Consider the following 22,529-nt stretch of genomic DNA (forward strand, 5'->3'; position numbering starts at 1 on the left):
CGTGACCTTCCCCACTGTTGTTGTCACAGGCAAATCTAGGTAGTGGTGTTTAGGTCATTGTTATTGTGAATCTGGGTGATGGTGTTTGGGTTACATGTGAATCTGGGTTATGGAGGTGCTAGTGGAGACATGTCGATAGTGGCACTACTTGAGACTCGACGCTAGGGTGAAGTGGGGCGATGAAACTTGGATTTTGATGGGTGGGGTGACACAAGGAAGTCGTAGGGGAAGGGGTGGAGATTTGGTGATGGTACAAAAGAAGGATTTCACCAAGTTTGGTAGTGTCAATAACACTATTCATAGTGGGAATAGTAGTTCCCCACAATATATTCAAACCAAACCCGATAGTTTTAACGTGTCAAACTATTTTTATGACTCGATTTACCTGTTAACTGTTCAAACCCACCCAAAATATAATTTTTCCCCAATTTTAGATCACTTGTACTTGTTTGCTCACTCTTACAAGTAATATGCATATGGTCATGCTTTTTTACTTTAGTGCGATCATTGTATAAAAAATAATTGAAAAAACTATAAAAAGAAGTGCATGTTCAATAAATTTAAAAAGAAAACATACAAGAAATAAAATCCATTTCACAACCTCACCTGTGACCATAATTATTAGCAAATCGATCATCGACTCTATCAAATACTGGGTCAGGGGTTGACTTAGTGAGTCATTAGTTGACTTGTACAACCCAGTCATTATTAAAAAAATATAAATAATTTCATAACCTATAAACTTATTTACTTAAGATTTAAACTTTAACAATATTCAACATATTTAGAAACATAATTATGAACCTATTTAAAATCTTGAGCATGCAACATAATTTTTTGAATTTAATATAGAAGACCTTAAGTTAAGTTAGAATTAAAAATATATTAGTATCTATATATTAAAACTGTTAGGCATAATCTAATATGCATATGTATATATACACACACAGATAAATTAGCCAAGAGAAAATAAAAAATGACAATAACGTAATCATCTCAAATTCTAAGATGTGGTTATGTTTGATAAAAAAAAAGCTAATCTATAAACAACACAAATATAAAGTATAAATTGAATTTTCTGACGAGTGAATTTTTTCAAGTATAAAAAAAACTAAAAAATGCTCGACTCGCCCAGTCACTAATTCAAAGCCGATTCGAACAAAATTGCATCGGATTGTATCATGTCATTTGCATTTATGATCTAATTGGTGTCTTAAACCAATGTCTATTTATCAGGCCAAAAAATTGATTTGATCGGTTTGAGTCGAGTCTGATAACTATGTCTGTAACTATCAAGGGAGTTTAAATTTGTGGGTAAATAGACACTTTTGTCCCTCAATGTGTAATTCGTTGACAAATGCGTTCTTGAAAGAAGAAAATACAAAATTTAGTCCCTGAAAGTGTTAAAAGAGCGACAAATATATCCGGCCATTAACTTTCGCCCGTCACCGTTAATAAAATAGACTATGTGGCACGAAGGGACAAATTTGTCACTGAAATTGTGGAAGCAATGTCTTCCAAGATTATTTTGATGATGCCAAAGAATCAAGAGTCAAACAAGTTTCAAGAATCAAGATCAAGATTCAAGATTCAAGTAAAGAATCAAGAATCAAGACTCAAGATTCAAGAATCAAGAGAAGACTCAATCAAGATAAGTATTAAAAGAGTTTTTCAAAACATTGAATAGCATAAGAATTTTTCAAAAAGAAAAATCTTTTACCAAAGAGTTTTACTCTCTGGTAATCGATTACCAGAAGGTAGTAATCGATTACCAGTAGCCAACATTCTTTTCAAAACTGATTTACAAAGCTGTAATCGATTACCATAATCATGTAATCGTTTACCAATGTTTTAAAACGTTAGATTTCAAATTTCAAGAGTCACAACTTGTGATAAAACTTTTTCAAATCATTTCAAACTTGTGTAATCGATTACACAATACTTGTATAATTGATTACCAGTGTTTCTAAACATTTTGATTTTTAAATTTAAACATGAAGAGTTACATCTGTTTATGTGTAATCGATTACACTATGATGGTAATCGATTACCAGTAACTGATTTCGAAAAATAAATTACCAAAAGTCACAATTCTTAAAGTGACTTGTTTCTGAAGAGTTTTTCAAAAGTCACAACTTTTAAAGTGACTAGTTTTCAAAAGAATCACAACTTTTAAAAAGTGACTAGTTTTAAAGAAATTGCCAAGAGTCACAAACTTTAACTTGAGTCATCAAATGATTATAAATATGTGACCATGACACAAATTTAAAAAAACAGATTTCCTTTTATGCATAACAGATTTCCTTCATCTTTCTAAAATTTTTTGTTCAATACTTTCTCTTTCAAGAAAAGTTCATTGACCAAAAACTTGTGCTATTTTTTTTCTTTATTCCTTCTCTCTTGTCAAAAGATTCAAAGGACTAACCGCCTGAGAATTCTTTTGTTTCTTCCCTTCTCCCTCTTGACAAAAGATTTCAAAGGACTAACCGCCTGAGATATCTTTTTCCCTTTCCCTTTAAACAAAAGATTTCAAAGGACTAACCGTCTGAGATATCTTTTGTTTCCCCTTAAAAAGATTCAAGGGACTAACCGCCTAAGAATTCTTTGTCTTAACACATTGGAGCGTACATCCTTTGTGGTACAAGTAGAGCGTACATCTACTTGGGTTGTGATACTGAGAACAAGAGAGGGTACATCTCTTGTGGATCAGTTCAAGTGGAGCGTACATCCACTTGATTGTTCAAAGAGAACAAGGGAGGGTACATCCCTTGTGGATCTTTGCTTGTAAAGGATTTTACAAGGTTATTGGAAATCTCAAGAACCGGTGGTTGCTTGGGGACTGGATGTAGGCATGGGTTGTGGCCGAACCAGTATAAATCTTGTGTTTGTCTTATTCTTCCCTACACTCTTTAATTTCCGCTGTGTATTTTTTATTTCCTCTTTACTTTTGTCTAAGTTATTGTTTCTCTTCTTTACTTTCACATAACTTAGTAGTAAAGCCTAATTGAATCTAGTTATATTAAGAAGGATAAATTTTATTTAGTCAAGACACGTTCATAATTAATTCAACCCCCCTTCTTAATTATTCCGAGGTCACTTGATCCAACAAAAATGATTGCCAACGTGGATTGCTAGCATATGGGCATATTTGTCATAATATTTTTTTGACTTTTCGTCTTTTCACTCCGCTAACAAATGCGTCCGCGAAAGATGAAAATGCAAAATTTAGTCCCTGAAAGTATAAAAAGTACGACAAATATATCTGAACGTTAATAATGAATTGTATAGGAGAGAAGTTAGGGAAAAAGGGATTAAAATCAGTAAAATACAGCTTAAGATTTGAACTTTTATACTTTGATTATCTATCTATTTATCCATCTATCAAATTGTTAATTAGTTTTTTAATTAATCAATATAACTACTTGTTTTCCAATATAAAATAAATTTCTTTAGTTTTATGATATAAAAAAATTGAGTTACCATTTGAAAAAATGAAAGCCTTTTATTTCTTGATTTTTTTGTTTCTTTAATTAATTATTAATTTTTATTACGTACTTTGTCTGTCAAATGGAATGCAAGGTCGCTGTAGCTCTTAAATCAGCGAAAGATACAACTCTACGTCCCAAAGGTAAAGAATAAACCTCTGTAATAATATTTTTTTTTGTTTGAAGTTAACTTTTGTATTAGTTTGAACATTATTGTATTTTTTATTTAAATTTATTTGAGTTCTTTATTTGTTAGTAACGATTTTCATTTAATTCATATTATGTATAATAAGTATTGTCTCGAGTGAAAACACCTAAGGTTTATCCAAGTGCTTCTTTCATATTTGAGGTATATATATATATATATATTATTGATTAAGGAAAAAGACTTATAATTCCACTTTAGCTTTATTTAGTTTAAATTTTGTGAGACTTTTTTTTATAAAATAGTTGATTAAATTATTTTTTTAAAATAAATAAATAAATAAATAAATTTGGTCCCACGCCCGATTGTGTTTTTTCTACTCAAGACTCTTGACATATTATTTTCAATTTAAATATAAGGATACTTAAATTGAAATTGAGATATGGAATAATTTTAAAGATTAAAGGTCAAAAATTTAGTAGAAATTTTGATAAAATTATAAGATATAAGATAAAGTTTTTTTTAATACCAAAGATTAAGGTTTGACAAGAAAATCAAAATAATAAAAATATATATTTTAAAAGGAAATTTAAAAAAGATATTGCATAAGTACTAAACAAACAAAGCATTAAATTACAAAACATAATAATAATAATAATAATAATAATAATAATAATAATAATAATAATAATAATAATAATAATAATAATAATAATAATTAGTCACAATCTATTATTAACGTCCGAATATATTTGTCGTACTTTTTATACTTTCAGGGATTAAATTTTGTATTTTTATTTTTCTGAAATTTGTTAACATAGTGGAAAGACAAAAGTAGGCTATTTTATTGTGATAAATATGTCTCTATATAAACAAGTGAAAGTACTACGACAAATATATTTCTATACTGTCAATTTAATTTGACAATCATTTCCGTAACAAATTTGTACTCCGTGCGTAGGTTATCTTATTAGCGACAACAATGAACTTTAATAATTGAATATATATTTGTCATATTACTAACTTTTGTATTTTAATCTTGAATGTATTTTAATCTTGAAGTTGAAGAAGAAAAGTGACTATTTATCTTATATTTCCTGAATAAGATCCTTGAGTTAGTATAAATTCTAGATCCAAAATGTCATTGCCACGTCGGCTCCTCCTCCCGAGATGACCAAAACACCCTCTTTTCACTCACCTCTACGCAGCATAACCAAAACCCGACAGGCAACTGCAACACTCACGTTCCCCTCTCCCATCACATCATCATTGTTTTCATCACTCCCAACCCAAGGGTCTCACACACGCAAAACAATTAAACAAAGAGCTTCCACCGTCGACTTGCATCTCTTCAAAACGCCACCGTACTGCTCACAAGCCAATGCCTTGCTCTTCCATCACTTCCACCGCCGATGACAGCAGCAGCAACAACAACAACAAGAAGAAGGATGGTTCTTCTCTCCATGACTTCAAGCTGAACGAATCGACCTTCTTAGCTTCGCTCATGCCTAAGAAAGAGATTGGCGTCAATCGCTTCTTCGACGCTCATCCCGAATACGACGGTCGCGGCGCTCTCATTGCTATCTTCGGTACTCCTAGCTATACCGTTGACTCTCCTACTTTCCCTTCAATTTCCTCTTTTTTTTTTCTTTATTTTTTAAGATTTTTAGGTTGTGGAAACGTTCTCAAGCGATAAATTGGAAATGATCTCGAGTTGAGGATTGTGTTCGAGTTAATTTGTTGTATGATTAAGCTGTATTATGTAATAGTAAGAATTTAAGAGTGGAAATGATCGAAATTAAGACGCGTTTATCTCTTTGTTTTTCAGGTTAATTGTGTGTTTGCTTTGCATGTGTTAAATCAGTGGACTGTGTGGAGTTTTGTGAGTGGAATTAATCAAAATTAAGATGCGTTTTATTGTCTCTTTGTTTTCGGATTAGTTGTGTGCTTGCTTTGCATGTGTGAATTTAGTGGAGTGAGTGGAGATAAATTGTGAATTTGATGAAAAGAAATTGAAGAAGTGCTGAAATTATTTGAGTTCATAGTTGTTGTAATGGAAAGTGATTTAGTGATGTCCATTTGTGTGGTTTGGATTTTGATGTGAACGAATGAGAGATGGAATTAACAAGAGAGAACCTGTTGTAGTGACATTGTTGGATTGGCAGCGCTAAAGAAGTGTTTTTTATTGCTTTAGGAAACATTTTGTAAGGAGTGTTGGCGATTAAGATTTCGTGTTGTGTCTGTATTCACATGTTACGGATTTATTGTTTTTTGAATTTTTAGATGTTTTTTTCTGTTTCAATTTAGTGATGAAGATACTTGTGTGCTGTGTTCGTTATTAGCTATGTTTGCATTTTTAGGCTTCTGTTTTTAATCCGAATCACTTTTACTAGTACGTTCTCACTAGAACCTAGAGTAATGATTGTAACCTTCACTCTTCTCTTGCATTGGCTATGTGCCAATTTAATTTGCTGCTACTAAAATGTCTTTTAATGATTATGTTGCTTGTATTCTTAAGTATGTTTTTGTTATACTGTCTGATTGTATTTGTTAATAGTTCATATGACAAATTTGTTAAATCGTTAGATCTGCATGTTTACAGATTCTGGTGTAGACCCAGCTGCTGATGGATTACAGATTACCTCAGATGGGAAACCAAAAGTTCTTGATGTCATTGATTGGTAAATAAATTGAAAGTACTTCATTTTGGATATTTAGTTTAGCTGATATTTCTTTTGAGTGTTTATTGGTTTCCCAATTAATATATGGCACTTTTTCTTTCCTCAGCACAGGGAGTGGTGATATTGATACCTCAAAGGTGGTGAAGGCCGATTCTGATGGTCGTATTTGTGGGGCATCAGGTTAGTGCTAGGAATGGTATATAGCCTGTTGATACAAATAATTATGTTTAGACGTTTTTCAGTATATTGTAGTAATTGCTTGTAACTCAGGAGGTATTTGCAAAAGAATACTACATGCAAATTATGGTGAGTTGGTGACCTCGTTTAGGGATGAAACTAGACAATTATTACAGTGAGTAGGGCAGTTTGTAAACAAATTGATACTCCTGATCACATATACATTAAAGACGTGATTTTTAATATACCCTAATTAAGTGAAAATTAAGAATACAAGGGACTGATTTGTTTTGATTTTATTTTGTTGTTGTAAAAATCAAATTTCTGTAAAATATAATTCAAAAACAGTTTTGAAGAACAAAAATAATAAAAATATGCTTAGATAATTTGTTCCCATAGTAGTTCCAAAATCAACTTGTTCTTTAAATTACAACCCTTCTGTTGATGAGGCAGTGTTTCAATTTTTTATTATTTACAGAATAATAAATTTAAAAGTATATTTGAACTGTTTTTGTTTTCTTGGTTTTAAAACTCCTACCTTGTTGTATTGTTTTGAAAAATTAAGATAAGGAAACACTCTTAAACAAGGTTTCATTAATTCTTTATTATTAAAAACCAAAAGCTCTTACTGAAAACAGAAACCAAACAGGCTCTTAAAATATTCTCCTCCAACAAGTCTGACAAAGTATTTATTTTTCTTATTTTTATTTATGTTTTCTGTCTATTAGAGTAATGTATAGGAAATGGAAATTGAATTATTAAGCTCTTGTTGTTGCCTTGGTCTTCCTGAAAAATATTGTACAGGGGCATCATTGGTTATCAATACTTCATGGAAAAATCCTTCTGGTGAATGGCGTGTGGGTTATAAATTAGTTTATGAGCTATTCACGGAAGATGTGATTTCTCGTTTGAAGGTGGTAATACAGTTTTTTGAAATATTTTAGCTTCTCTAGGCTTCATACCTCTGGCTATTAGATGTAATTTTTGTTTTCTCCTCTTGAAATGCTCATTGGCAGAAAGAAAGAAAGAAAAAGTGGGATGAGAAAAACCAGGAGGAAATTGCTAAGGCTGTAAAACAACTTGCTGACTTTGATCAGGTTCATTGGAAATTTTATTGATTCTTGCATATGCTAGAATGGTAGAACTGAAAATTACATATGATATAGTCAACACTTCAACATTTGGTTTAGTAGGAATGGCATATTGCAGGGGCAAACTGTTCACATGTTCTCTTTTTGTTATTACATTTTCCTATCTTGTGTCTGGTTGATACATTGATTGGTACTGTGTTTGAGACAAGATAAGAAATTTATCCTTTCATATCCCATCCTGCTTTTCCTGCTGTATTTTCTTAACATTCTTTCTGTAAGTACTCATCAGTAGTGCATTATGCTATTATGAACAGATGAATTTTTTTTTAAGGATTCAACATAGCCTATGAGTATGTGAGTGTGTTATGTGCTATTTTTTCCTTCTGGATGCTCATTTACCGATATGATTGCCTGTTGATTTTTTTAATTTAATTACCAGAGCAAATTGCAGATAGTACTCTTGATTTGATGAATAGCTATCATGCTTATCCAGATATGATTTGGTTGTTTTTATTTATGTTTTTATATTGTTCTTGTTCCATATAACTCAAACTATGATACATTTTCTAGAAACACATCAAGGTAGAAGACGTAAAACTTAAAATGTCCCGGGAAGATCTCCAGAATAGACTTGATATTCTGAGAAGGCAATCTGAGGTGAGTGCTGAGCATGTCATCTTCCTTTGTTGCTCTTCGGGTATTTGTGTCTTTTCCTGTCCTTGAAATAGGTAATGAACAATTGATTTGAATTTATATCATTATAGGACACTCATAAGTGGTGGAATGAGGATATTGATAGAATGATTGTCTCTGTATGAAATAATGTTGAATTTTTTTTTCCACCTGGCCACACATAAACAATGAATTTCTTGTTTTTTCTCCCTCTGACTCGTCTCAATGACTCAAACTAAAAGAGACATTTATACTTGTGTTTGTGCTCCCACTGAGAATTTTTTCAACTTGAATTCCTTACATTGAAAAGGAAATGCTGTTTTATGTTTTAGAGCTATGATGATAAAGGGCCTGTCATAGATGCTGTTGTCTGGCATGATGGAGAGGTTTGGAGGGTAGCCCTTGACACACAGAGTCTGGAGGATGATCCAAATTGTGGGAAGCTTGCTAGTTTTATGCCTTTAACTAATTATAGGTACATTTAATTCCTGGTGTTAATATTTATTATAACAGTTGATCTTAGTTGATAGCTTTTGTCTGGAGATGCATTGCGAAATTGGCAAATACTCGTGTTTGGGTTTGGGCTACATATTTCCTACTGCAATGAACCTTTTCTTTGATTGTCACTGCTTACAGCTTTGGTTTGAAAACCATGTTCTATTGAGTATTTGACTCCCACCTTGTTTTCTGGAGTTATTTATATTATGACAAAATGCTACTGTAAATGTTGTATATATGAAAATATATGTCATATCTTTTAAATATAAAGTAAAATGTGAAATGATTTGAATCGGATTGAATCTTCAGTGTGTTGTTCTTATGTTTTTGAAAATTTCTTTTGAAACAATTTGACACTTGATTTTTATGTCATCATATTGTTCAGTTTTTTTGGTACAACAAAACTGTTTAGATGACATTCTGCAAACAGTACTTCTGAATGTATTTGGTTTCTCCACTCAGGGTTATGGGTTTCTATCTGGTTTTTGTATTACAGAAAAAAATCAAATTGATAACTTTTTTTCCTAGAAAAGGAGCAACTTAACGATTGAGTTGGGAAGAGCTTGGTTCCCAGCTTTACTATAGTTTGATGTTTCTGAATTAATTTACTTTGCCATCAAAGAAACTAATTTATGTGGTTTAGCTATTGAAGCAATTGTTGTCATTTTTGTTTCTATCAAGTTGCATTAAAATCGTTAAGTGATTTCAATACTAACTGTGACTGCCTATTCTTTCAGGATTGAGAGAAAGTATGGCGTCTTCAGCAAATTAGATGCTTGTACATTTGTTGTTAATGTCTATAGTGATGGGAATGTCTTAAGTATTGTAACAGACTGTTCGGCACATGCCACCCATGTTGCCGGTATAGCTACTGCTTTCCACCCAAAGGTACCAATATATAATTTTATCTATATAGTGCAATATTCTTGCAAGGAATAGTATACCTTTTGATATACAATTTTGTTGTTAGGAGCCCTTGTTGAATGGAGTTGCACCTGGTGCACAAATAATATCTTGTAAAATTGGGGATTCTCGCTTAGGTTCAATGGAAACAGGAACTGGTTTGATTCGGGCACTGATAGCAGCTGTGGAGGTGCTTCAAAATTTTCTTCTTTTTACTCCTCTTTAACTGATTATCCTGGATATTTTGACAAGTGAAATATAATTTGCCTTTGATTTTTGTGTGTCTGATGAACTGAGTTTGTTTTAGGATCTTATAACATCCTGCATAAGACTTTTATTGATGGGCATGCAGTATTTCTTTTTCAGCATAAGTGTGACCTTATCAATATGAGTTATGGTGAAGCAACATTACTGCCAGACTATGGACGCTTTGTTGATCTTGTGAATGAGGTATTTTCTTAGACTTTCATTTTAGCTGAGCACTGATATCATTTATTATCTATTCTCTTAGTTGTTGTTTTGGTTGGTTTACTTATAGGTGGTGAACAAGTATCGTCTGATATTTATTAGCAGTGCTGGTAATAGCGGGCCAGGATTGAGCACTGTTGGTGCACCTGGTGGTACATCTTCAAGTATCATAGGTGTTGGCGCATATGTGTCTCCTGCTATGGCTGCCGGTGCTCATTGTGTTGTTGAACCTCCATCTGATGGGCTTGAATACACTTGGTATATTCACTTCTCTGAAACTTCCTAATTGGATGACTTTTTATATCCTCGTGTCTTAATTTCATTACCTTTTTTTGCATCATTATCATTGCATGATTGATGCAAATAACTTTGCAGGTCTAGCCGAGGACCAACAGCTGATGGAGACCTTGGTGTTTGTGTGAGTGCTCCCGGTGGTGCTGTTGCTCCTGTCCCCACATGGACTCTTCAACGGCGTATGCTCATGAATGGGACATCAATGGCATCACCATCAGCCTGTGGAGGAACTGCGTTGCTCATAAGTGCAATGAAGGTTCTTGCATGTGGTTCTTTTGTAGCTTATCTTATTTAGTGGTCTTTACTTGCACACATATCTCTAGTTTTCTGATGTGTTGCATGTGTATGATCTGCATTCAGGCCGAGGGAATCCCTGTGAGTCCATACAGTGTGAGGAAGGCACTTGAAAATACTGCAATTCCCATAGGTGATTTACCTGAGGATAAATTATCCACTGGACAAGGGCTTATGCAAGTTGACAAGTTAAATAATCTGCCCAGTTTTTACTTCTATGAAAATTTTAGTAAATCCTAGTTTTGTGACGTTTATTGACTTAAATCATATACTCCTTGACAGGGCTTTTGAATATATACAGAAGTGCCAAAATGTTCCATGTGTTTGGTATCAAATAAAAATCCAGCAATGTGGAAAAACAAGTGAGTTTACATTCTACAATGTACTTTTTACCTTCCCCTTATGTGAACAAAGAAGACGGGAAATATATTATCTTTTGGCTTTCCCTTATATTTCTAACAGTAGAAAGTGTAGCATGTTATTGCTATATGTGAGATTAAAATCATTCTCGAGCCTTTACCTAATGGCTTAAGATTTTGGGATAGTTGGCATTTGGCACATTAAATGATATCAAAGCCCAATAATTTAACCTCCATTGTTCTAACAAGAGTGCAGGCAATGCAATAGCCCACCCTACCTGGTGCTACTAAGGGCTTTTGCATGAGGGGTGTGTTAGATATAAAATCTTTCATGTGACTTCACCTAAAAGATAGTTGGTTCATGACAATATATACAATTAAGTTACTCGGGGAAAATAGGTTGGCAGACATTCTTTTGTATATAGTGAACATTTCGTCTAATATTGTGAATTTGTATGAATTTTTTTTTTCTTGCCTAGGATTGTCTCTCAACTTCCTTGCTCCTGTCTAAAGTTGATGATAGAGTTACATTAGCATACAAAACATGACAACCTATATGAGAAAGAAAATTCTAATGTTTGGAAAGAGAATTACAGTTAGAGATTGAGATTTTTGGTAAATTGCTGGAGTGAAAAAGCACTCAGCGGCATCTATATTTATACTCATTTCAGAATAAATTGCATTTAAGAGTAATAAATAAAAATGCAACTCCCTAAGAATAATGATTAGCGCTATACGCAAATGTGACTATTCATCTATCCTAGACAGCAATTCCTAATATATAGAGAGTTTTTCCAACGATTACTATATAAGTTTTAACATGAACATAGAATGTTTCATGGCTGAAAAATAGAGAAGCATTGATTTCTAAGGAGGTCAATATTGTTTTCATCTTTGAAATATTGTTGCATTGCCCATTGATAAATAATCCAATTAATTAGATGACTTGGTGCACAAATGTTGTTATACATTAAAATTGAAATCAGGAAAGTGTATGTGTAACTTGTCTAGGAGGAAAAGCTAGATTGTAGAGTAATATCTGATGCTTTTGTATGATTTCTAATAACAGGTCCTTCATCAAGGGGCATCTACCTTAGGGAGGCTAGTGCTTGCCAACAATCTACGGAGGTGAGATCATTGATAAATTTGTTGTGCATTGTTGATCACAATGATTGAATCAGGTCTTTTGAAACTTGTAGAATGAATTTAAGATGGGAAAAACAATTACTGATGACTTGTAATCTTATACAAATGATGAGAAATTGATGAGTTAACTATGCTACACTAGCTTACATCCTTAAGGAAAGAACATAAAATAGAGTCCGTAATTCTGTTGGTAAAAAATTGGTGAGGAATTGTGGGTCTGTTTGATTCCTGTTTTACTTTTTTGTTTTGAAAACAATTTTCTAAAACAATTCTACAATATGTTGCAATCAATTTCTTATTCAAAATCTATTAGAAGTTTTGAAAGTTGTTTCGAAAAGAAGTGTTTTAAAATAAATAAAAAACAGAAAGAGCAGGGAGATGTCTTGTCATTCTCTTTTTCTATTTTCTTCAAATGCTTTGTTCTAGTGCTCAGGGTAAAATTTTTTAGGAAATGTTCTCAAGGGACAAACACTTCACACGTAGTAAAGGGACTAACAAATTTTAGAAAATATTTTTGAAAACAATAATAATGACTTATTAGTATAATGACTTATTTTTGAAAACATACAGTTGTTAATGACGGAATAATTCTAATTTCTAATTTGTACAACCTACATTAATTAGGAAGTCTAATTATTTATAATGAGTGGCCTGATTCCTAATATATTCAAGTGTTCAACATATTATTAGGAAACAATGAAACAATGATAATTAGCCTTACTCCCATCATGTGCCCTCTTGAAGATATCAGCTACTTGTTGATTTTGTTTTCCAGTTCTAACATGCAGTAGGCATAAGTCTTAGCTAAATCTTTTTCTCAATTTGTATTGCTTTGGTGTATTTGGTTGGTAAAATAAATGCTACAATCTTTACTGGTTGTTGGTTGTCTTGAGGTCATTTAGGATGAAGTATTTTTTTCTATTCATTGTGGTATTCTTCTCACGGTCTTTTTGGGGATTGAGTTCTGGTCTTATGGAGAGATTGACATGCTGTGTTGTATGTTTCTTGTTCTCAGTTTTCCTTCCCCCCCTTTTATTTTGGTTTTGATTTTGTCAGGTCTTAGGGATTTCTTATCCTCTTGTGCTTGTACTTTTCTATCATAATAAATTCTTCATTTTTTTCTAACTCTTCTTGAATAAAGTGGCAATTGACTTTTATGTGTTCTATTCTTTTTTTACAATACACTGGGTTTGAGGCAATGTGAATGTTAACTTGATTATCGCACCAAAGTTTCATACATAGTTGGCCCATGAATCCAATCTCATCAAGTAGTTAGTTATCAATCTGTGATAGTGGTGCATGGTGGTTTACTCCAAAACATTATAGTGGTATAATGCGTAGCTGGATGGAAAATTATACAATAGTGAATTGTTTTATTGAATTTCAAATTAACAGCCATATGTCAATTATAATCAATCACCCAATTAATTTGGTTGACTTATCATGGAATAAGTTTTGACCCATATTCTCTGGTTGCTTGTACTTTTCAAAATTCTAATCTTTTCATTAGCTACTTGTAAATTTTATTGCGGTTGGGTCCATTATGATTTCAGTTAGTAATTCTTTTCAAACTTTTGCTCACACATATTCACAGTGGACAGTGCAACTTAATCCAAAATTTCATGAAGATGCTGACAACTTCAAGGATTTGGTTCCATTTGAGGAGTGCATTGAATTACATTCTACAGAAGAGACAGTTATCAAGGCCCCTGACTATCTATTGCTCACTTATAATGGTCGCACCTTCAAGTTAGTGTGCTTTACTTCACCATTATTTTCATTGTTTGCATATATTGCCATAAGTTTACCTTGAATGTGTTGCCAAAATAGTCTTTGCTGTTATCTATTTTATTTTTTGTGATAACCTGAAATTATTACGCACCTGATTTTTGTTAATTCAATATTAATTTGTTAGACATATAGAGATGTTCCTGTTAATCTAATTATTTTAGTTCTGTGTCTTTAGCCTTATGGGTTTATATTTTAATTTTGTACAGCTGTAAAACTTGTAAAACTAGCTTTCTGAATAAAATTCATAGCAAAGTTTTCTGAACAAGATACTAATTTTGTACACCTTTTTTATTCCTTCTCTCCTTTTGATAATAATTAGATGTATGGCTTCTGTGGGGAATTGAAATGATTGTGTTTGCCTTGCCTGCGTAATGTCAATTCTTCCTGCTTGAGTCAAAACACTTCCATTGCATATTTGCATTTGTAAAGCAATTGGTTTTCTGTTATCACAATTTTGTGTCGTGGTCTGTTGCATAATCAATATCAGATCTAACCTTTTCATGGTACACTGTTACTTATATAATAATTTTGAAGTAGACACATTGCAATCTTGCATGAACCAAATTGCAACTGTCACCTAACTGAGATGACCTCAGGCTCAATGCAAGCCTCAAACTTATCAATAAATAATACCTAGCTATCCTGAGAGCAAAAACAGGGGCTAACTTACAATACAGCCCAATTGAAATTTCCTAGAATTTCAACAAGAAGATTGCTAGTAAACACGCTAACACAGACATTACCATTGGTTAAAATTTATAAGAAATTACAAAACTATGAGTGGGGACTCGTTTAATATTGATGAGATGTACACACTTATGTGATTCTCGATAATAGTGTGTTGCTAGATTTCCCTTTCAACTTAAGCTTCATTGATTTTTCACCTTTTCTAAAATAATGGTTTACTTCTAAAAGTACTAGCTTATCAGACTTCTAAATATTAACAAAACAGAAGTATTGAAATTTCCCATATGAGCATTATATTGGGCTCACCAATAAAACAATATCAGAATTGCTGGAGTAGAATACTAAGACAACTCTTTGCCGTCATTAAGAAACATATATCCACAATTTTGATGAGCTTGTGACTGAGCATTTACGAGTTTCTACCTACTATAATTGACACAGGACAAGTGATGCACAAGCATTATTGGAAAATAATTAATTCTTCAAGTAACAGTCTAAACCTAACCAATAGAAATCCAATTAAACTATAAAATAAACAGTCTAGCAAAAGTAGTTTACAACAACTCCAACAAGACAATGTCATGATTACAACTTCATTGTGATGAGGAAAATAGATCCGAATAAGGAAATCTCAATTCATTAAACAAAACATCCTTAGAAATATAAATTCTACCAGTTGAAGATAGACATTTATAGCCTCTATGTGATGAGGAGTACCCTAAAAATATACACTCTTGAGACCTAAAGTTGAGTTTATGAGTATGATAAGGTTTCAACAAAGGAAAACAAGCACAACCAAATGTTTTAAGAAAATGAAAATCAGCTTCTTTGTTGAAAAGAGTAACAAAGGGAATAACAAATTGAGGGATGCAGTGGGTAGTCTATTAATCAAATAAACTGCAGTGACAAAAGCATAATCCCAAAACTGTAGAGATAAAATTCACTGGTACTGCTATGATTCATATCAATAATATATATTTTTGCCTTCCAAAAAAAAAAAAAAGTTGCATGATGGAGCAATGTGAGTCGTAGGTCTACTATGTGTCTAAGTTTTCTCTCAACTACATCATTTTGATGATGAGTGTGTGGGCAAATTAATCTGTGTGAAATACAATAGGAGGCTAATAGAGCAGAAAAGGGTCTGTATTCATCCACCCAGTCAGATTGAACACTTTTTATTTTAGTCTTAAGTTGAAGTTCAACAGATGACTTGAAATTTTGAAATACAGATGTAGTTTCAGCTTTGGTTTTAATAGGAAATATCCAACTGTATCTTGAAAAAGCATAAACAAATGACACATAATATTTGAATCTAGAGTAGGAGGTTAAATGAGAAGGTCTCCATAAATCTGTAAAGATAAGTTCTAAAGGGGAATAAACTGAAGTAGATGAATGAGAAGACAACCTATGACATTTTCCCATATAACAAGAGGCACAAAAATCTGAAATCATTTTATTAGATAACAAAATATTACACTGATCAAAAACTAGTTTCAGTACATGACTATTGGGGTGTCCTAACCTAGCATGCCAAAGATTAACAGTGCTAGGAGGTGAAACAACAGAATCTTTATTAGCAGTAGAAGATGATGTTGATAACAATTGAGGTTTGTGGTCCTGAAGTCTGATGCTATGAAATGAATAGAGGCCGTCAACACCTACAGCACCCTGAAGGAGCACTTTATTGGTCCCCTGTGATTTCACAAGACATGAACATGAGTGAGGATGAAACTCAAAGAAAACAGCATTATCTTTAGCAAATTGACTGACACTTAACAAATTTTTTGAAATTGAAGGAACATGTAATAGCTTATTAAGTTTGAAAGTAATATGAAAGTCATTAGGAGACACAAAAGATGAAGAACCAGTACTTGAATAACCTTGAGTGTAATTCAGGGATGGAGGTGCAAGCATCTGAGTGTCTCGATTGTACCGAACAAGGCGAGTTTCGTGGCCATAAAGCAGAGTCTCAATCTCTGCAATGGATGGCGTATGTTTCTTGCTTTCAATCACGGAAACTACTGGCGCATAATCCGAAGGTAGACCTTCAAGAATAGCATCGACATGCTCCTCATGGCGAATTGGAACTCCAACACCAGCAAGCTCGTCGACGTAGCTTTTGATTTTGTGAAGGTACTCATCCATCTTTTTCCCTTCGAGTGAGACAGCACGCATCGCAGTCCGTAATTGACGTGCCCAAGACTTGGTGTGAAGGCTGAAATGCTCGTGAATCTTCTCCCACACCTGATAGGAGTGATTCGAGCCTAACACGCATGAAAGAACGGATTTTGAGAGCGTCGGTTGAAGCCAAACAAGGAGTGTTTGGTCCTGTACTTCCCATGCTTCATATTCAGGATTAACGTGATCCATGATTCGATCATCTTCTGTGAGAAATTGAGGCGGAACGATTGGATTAACCACAAACCTCTGCAGCTTATGCGATTTGATGACTGGTTCGACGTGTTGTTGCTAGTGTAGATAGTTGGAATCATCCAATTTCTCAGCTATCGTCATTGGAAATGAATGCGAACTGAAACCTTGAGATGCAGAAGCCATGGATGTGAAGGTGAAGCTCGATAAACTGAAGAGAAGAGCTTTTGCGAAGAAACAAGCTCTGATACCATATCAGAATTAGAGAATTGAGAGAACAGAGAGAATAAGCAAAAACATTGAGAACAGGAGAAGGAAAAACTGATATTATTGATTCTGAAAAGTTGATTTGAGTTAGTTACAACTGAGAAACTAGCCATAACTAACTCTAACTAATCGTAACTAACTTCTAACAAAATGTAACTGCCTGGATGTTGTTAGGGAAAAACTAACAACCCTTACAATTATGAAACAAAACTGTTTTCACAGTTATGTATTTACATACTCTAATACTAAAGGAAAATTCACTAGGTAGAACTAAAATAGACTTAGCATACAGCTTTTTTTTTATTTGTTATTTTGATTGAGTTTCTGTTAAATAATTTTAATTTGTAGTTTTGTTTTATTACTTACTCAACTTGTTTTCTTCCACTTTTAGTGTAGTGGTGGATCCTTCCAATCTTTCTGATGGTCTTCATTATTTTGAGGTCTATGGTGTTGACTGCAAAGCTCCATGGCGTGGTCCTCTCTTCAGAATTCCAATCACCATAACAAAGCCCAAGGCTGTAACTAATCAGCCTCCACAAATTTCATTTTCAAAGATGTTATTCCAGCCAGGTGTGCATTAGTTGATTAAGTTTATCTTCATGCTTCTTTTTACTGGTGTCCTACTAAGGTTTTAAATCTGGCATCTACATGTAACACATAGCAACCAAAACTTAAGCTATTGCCCAGTAGCCTTGTTCTTTTTTGCCTAATACACCAAGTATTGGATTTGTCTTAAATTATTTATCCCATATTCTCATTGCATTCACAGTTCTTTTGTATTTACGTGTATGTAGCTCTAAAAGTATGCTTACAGTGAGACTTATGATGGGGATGCTCCAACTTATTTAGTTAGGATATCTTTATACAGATCTCATTCATGTTTGTGAGTGCTAGTGTAGCACAAGGGTCATACACATTGGCCCAGTCCACATACTAATCCTAGCCCCAAAAGTCAAGTAGATATACTTATTGAGTTTAACACTTTCAGTTATTTTCTTTTTATTTGTTGATTCACTAGGCCATATAGAAAGGAGATACATAGAAGTGCCGCATGGTGCATCTTGGGCCGAAGTAACGATGAAAACATCAGGTTTTGACACAGCACGAAGATTTTATGTGGATGCTGTTCAGGTATGACTTGAGGCTTGAAATTTTTTCAGATTATGGCCAGTCTTGTTGACATTTTTCTATGCCCAGCTGTGCCCACTGCGAAGACCTTTGAAATGGGAGACTTCTGTAAATTTTCCTTCTCCTGCTGCCAAAAGCTTTGCCTTTAGGGTAGTAAGCGGTCAGACATTGGAACTAGTCATTTCTCAGTTTTGGTCAAGTGGCATGGGGAGTCATGAGACCGCGAGTGTGGATTTTGAGGTACTAGAATTCTTATTTAGATGCATTTCCCTCCTCCCAGATATTTGGGAAGATCTTGCCTTTTCTTTTTGACAAACTGAAAAATCTTTTAGTTTTTGAATTGCATGGTGCATAGTGATTATTCCTGTTACTTTTAGCAGTTGATGTTGATGATGTTAAATGCATCTCAATTCCTTTTTATCACCTTGCTTGTATTGTGTGATAATGGTTGACAATTTGCCATTTTTATATCTATATAACAGATCAGGAACTTAAATAACAAATGTTAAAAGACAAAGGCTGTAGATAAATCTTATGAAGAATAAACATATGATTTTTTTCTTCCACTTGATCCAGTAATTTTGTGGTTGTCCTTTCATATATTGCAGCCTCTGAAGCTATAATTGGATCTTTTTCTCTGAATATTTTTTGGCTTCATGTATGATCACTTTTATAATGTGGGATATGATGTGTTATTTCATTCTACATTGAATATACAATCCTGCTGTCTACATAAAATTTCAGGTTGTCTTTCACGGGATAAAGGTCAATCAAGAAGAAGTTATACTTGATGGTAGTGATGCACCAGTCAGGATTGATGCTGAAACACTAGTGGTATCTGAGGAACTTGCACCTGTGGCAATTCTAAACAAGGTTATCTTTTTGAAGCTCCTATTTTCCCCCTTCTATTTATGCTATTCTGTCATGCTGTTAATTTTGAAACCAATGAGATTTACCCGTTCTAATGTAATATTAAACTTGCAGATTAGGGTCCCATATCGGCCAATAGATTCTAAGATTATTGCACTTTCAACAGATCGTGACAAACTTCCTTCTGGAAAGCAGATACTAGCACTGACTCTGACGTGAGTTATAAATTTTATTGTCATTTTTCGTTCGATAATTTGGATGACCTTTTCTCAGTACTCCGATTTTGCAGCTACAACATCAAATTGGAAGATGGAGCTCAAATAAAACCTCACATACCTTTGCTAAATGACAGGATATATGACACTAAATTTGAGTCTCAATTTTATATGATTTCGGACTCAAATAAGGTATATTAATATTTACTTTCCTTCTACTAAAAATGAATTAAATAGTTTACATTAGAGATTATTTTGCTCAATCCTATGAATAATAAGTTGCATGTAAGTTTTGCTCATATATAGAAATGCTGAGTTTTACATTTGTTTTTTTTTTTTTGCAAGTTTTCACCTGACTGATTGTAATGCACTAGTGGTCACTGAGTAGTGGAATTTATAACCTATTGGGTGAGAATGCATGTGTTAATGGGCATTTGCCAGATGATATCTGTTTCTTTGGTGTATTCCAACATCTTTTCTATTTTTGTAGCTCTTTGCACCTGTTTGGAAATGCTTTTTGTCAAGGAAATAATCCCATATTTTTAAAGCTCTTGTGGGAAGTTGTGAAAAAAACAAAACAATTATTTCTCTAAAATAAACATGTACTTCGTTTGCTTCATATATTTTATCTCATGCCTTTTCTGTTCTGATTATAGCGCGTATATTCAAGTGGAGATGTCTATCCAAGCTCTTCTAATCTTCCCAAAGGAGAATATATTTTACAGTTATATTTGAGGTACATGTCTCTTTCTGAGCATAAACCCTGGATGAGAGTGCACATGCTTGTTTGTTCCCATTGGAGCTTAGTGTTGTTAAATAGCGGCCATGTCGCCGCCATGGTGGAATGGCGTGGCAGATTTTTTGTCAACCACCATAGGCAATTTGTGAAGGGAGGCCCACCATGGTGGCACTATAAGGCACAATGGCGTGTTTATATGGTGGAATTTTGGCATTCTGCCATGTCCCACCATCTGCCATTAATAACACTGGAGCTTTCTATAGATCTGATGACATTCTGGCGACTTTGTAAATTTTGAAATATATTTCAATTCATAGGTAGTGGTTGAATGCTTCTTGTGAACTAATATTGTTAAGAGGACTTGGAAGCTTGATTTAGTTATCTATACTTGTAATAAAAAAGCCTGCGTATCACAAGTGGAATATTTCTAGGTTCATAAAATATTTATACATAAAAGTGCATTCATCTTAGTCCTTCACTGATAGAACGCCAATTGAGCAGAATTATTAAATCACACAAAATACATAGAATACAGCAGTATTTGTTGTCCCAGAGTCATAGACTCTTACAGATATCAGTCTCTGTCCAAAGTACAAGGAGACAAGCCATCATATTCCCCTGTTTACACTCATTTAATAATATATGTCATTATGTCTGCCCTAAATTGTCAACATGACAGTTGTTATTGAACATATTCTAATAATACATAACTGCTAATGACATTTATTATTAAAGAATTTCTGATAATAAATTAGCTCCTACTCTACCAAAAACTACCAACACGATAGTTATTATTACAGTTATATCTAATAATACACGACTGCTCAAGACAGTTGTTATTGGTTCCAATAACTTTTTGTTTTTTTTTTTTTGGTTTCAGGCATGACAATGTGCAGATTTTGGAAAAGATGAGGCATTTGGTGTTATTCATTGAGCGAAATTTGGAAGAGAAGGTAGTTTATCATATCGATTTATGTATTCACAATGGTCAATTGGTGCTGAAATCTAGAAGAGCTTTTCCACTATGATTGAAGTTTTTTGAATTAGCATTGATTATGTGACTTACGATAAAGATGGGGTCATGAGTCACCACAAATCTTATCAAGGGGAGAATTTTGAAAATATGATTAAATGGTATTTTTACTAGTGTACTAGTATAATCACATGGCAGCTACAAAGATCAGATAATGCTGTTGGGTTAGACATGCCCAAATTGCAAAACCTTTTGCCTGGAATTTTCAAATGTATTTGTAATTCTCCCGATAATTAATCCTCGTGTTCGAAAATAATTTGTTATTGAGTTATACATGCCTCCATCCGACGGTGCTCCTGCTGTCTAGCTATAATAATTCTATACACACTACTAAAATTTAGATGATAATATTCTATTCATTTTCTTATTTATGTTTTTGTTGGTTTCCAGGATGTCATTCGGTTAAGCTTTTTCTCTCAACCCGATGGCCCACTTATGGGAAATGGTTCCTTCAAATCCTTATCTCTAGTTCCAGGGTATGTGAGTATGTTTGTAGTCCTAAAATGGTTTAAATTTCTTCTTGTGTATTTGTGTTGACTTTTACTTATTGGTAGTATAAAAGAAGGAATATATCTTGGTCCACCACCAAAAGAAAAGCTTCCCAAGGTACATTGCTATCCATTTCAACCTTTCAGATATTGCCACTGACAGTTGTAACGGCAATTGTAAAATTTCTGCAGAATTCTCCACAAGGATCTGTTTTGCTTGGGGCAATTTCATATGGGAAGCTGTCCTTTGCTGGTCAGGGAGAGAATAAAAATCCCGAAAAGCACCCTGCATCATATCATATTTCTTATATAGTTCCCCCAAATAAGGTTACTCTCTGCCTCATAAAGTTACCTGCCTTCATTTCTTCTTGTATGATTTATAAAGTTAATTGCACATCCCATACTCCTAAGTGGCTGCTTTGAGCTAGCACTGGGCTGTGCTGTAGTTGAATCAACTATCATGTAATATATGACTTATGTTAATGTCTAATTATGTATCTTTTGAAAGATTGATGAGGACAAGGGAAAAGGTTCTTCCTTATCTTCCAAGAAGAATGTTTCAGAACGTTTAAAAGAAGAGGTACTATGCTAGTCATAAATCAGTGAAAGAGCTTCCTTTTGGTTTTTATCCTATTTCCTGTTTTACTTATGGTTCAATATATGCTCTTTTTGCATCTTTTTACTTCTTGAGGCAATTGCATTACTATCCATGTTCCCATTGTTATACT

General features: G+C 33.5%; 1 protein-coding gene across 1 annotated transcript; it reads left to right on the top strand.

Moving 5' to 3' along the window:
- The first annotated feature begins 4,824 nt into the window (after positions 1-4,824).
- Positions 4,825-22,459, top strand: LOC100777892 (tripeptidyl-peptidase 2). The gene is made up of 28 exons (XM_014762141.3): positions 4,825-5,219; positions 6,233-6,311; positions 6,418-6,491; positions 7,293-7,402; positions 7,505-7,585; positions 8,150-8,236; positions 8,584-8,726; positions 9,487-9,637; positions 9,720-9,842; positions 10,019-10,102; positions 10,191-10,378; positions 10,496-10,670; positions 10,775-10,896; positions 10,991-11,070; positions 12,137-12,195; positions 13,808-13,962; positions 17,720-17,898; positions 18,347-18,459; positions 18,526-18,696; positions 19,201-19,329; positions 19,441-19,541; positions 19,616-19,733; positions 20,198-20,277; positions 21,161-21,233; positions 21,704-21,789; positions 21,868-21,919; positions 21,994-22,128; positions 22,310-22,459. Exons 1-28 carry the CDS (start codon positions 5,012-5,014, stop codon positions 22,391-22,393), a joined length of 3,240 nt encoding a protein of 1,079 aa, XP_014617627.1. The 5' UTR covers positions 4,825-5,011; the 3' UTR covers positions 22,394-22,459.
- Positions 22,460-22,529: the final 70 nt, after the last annotated feature.

Source organism: Glycine max, chromosome 9, assembly GCF_000004515.6.
Source record: "Glycine max cultivar Williams 82 chromosome 9, Glycine_max_v4.0, whole genome shotgun sequence".
In the NCBI taxonomy this organism is placed as follows: Eukaryota; Viridiplantae; Streptophyta; class Magnoliopsida; order Fabales; family Fabaceae; genus Glycine; species Glycine max.

Excerpts from the sequence above, each read along its gene's own strand:
- LOC100777892 (XM_014762141.3), top strand. The coding sequence starts at position 5,012 with ATGCCTTGCTCTTCCATCACTTCCACCGCCGATGACAGCAGCAGCAAC. Across the intron at positions 9,843-10,018 it reads CACTGATAGCAGCTGTGGAG|CATAAGTGTGACCTTATCAA; the intron begins GTGCTTCAAAAT and ends TTTCTTTTTCAG. Across the intron at positions 10,897-10,990 it reads GGGCTTATGCAAGTTGACAA|GGCTTTTGAATATATACAGA; the intron begins GTTAAATAATCT and ends ACTCCTTGACAG.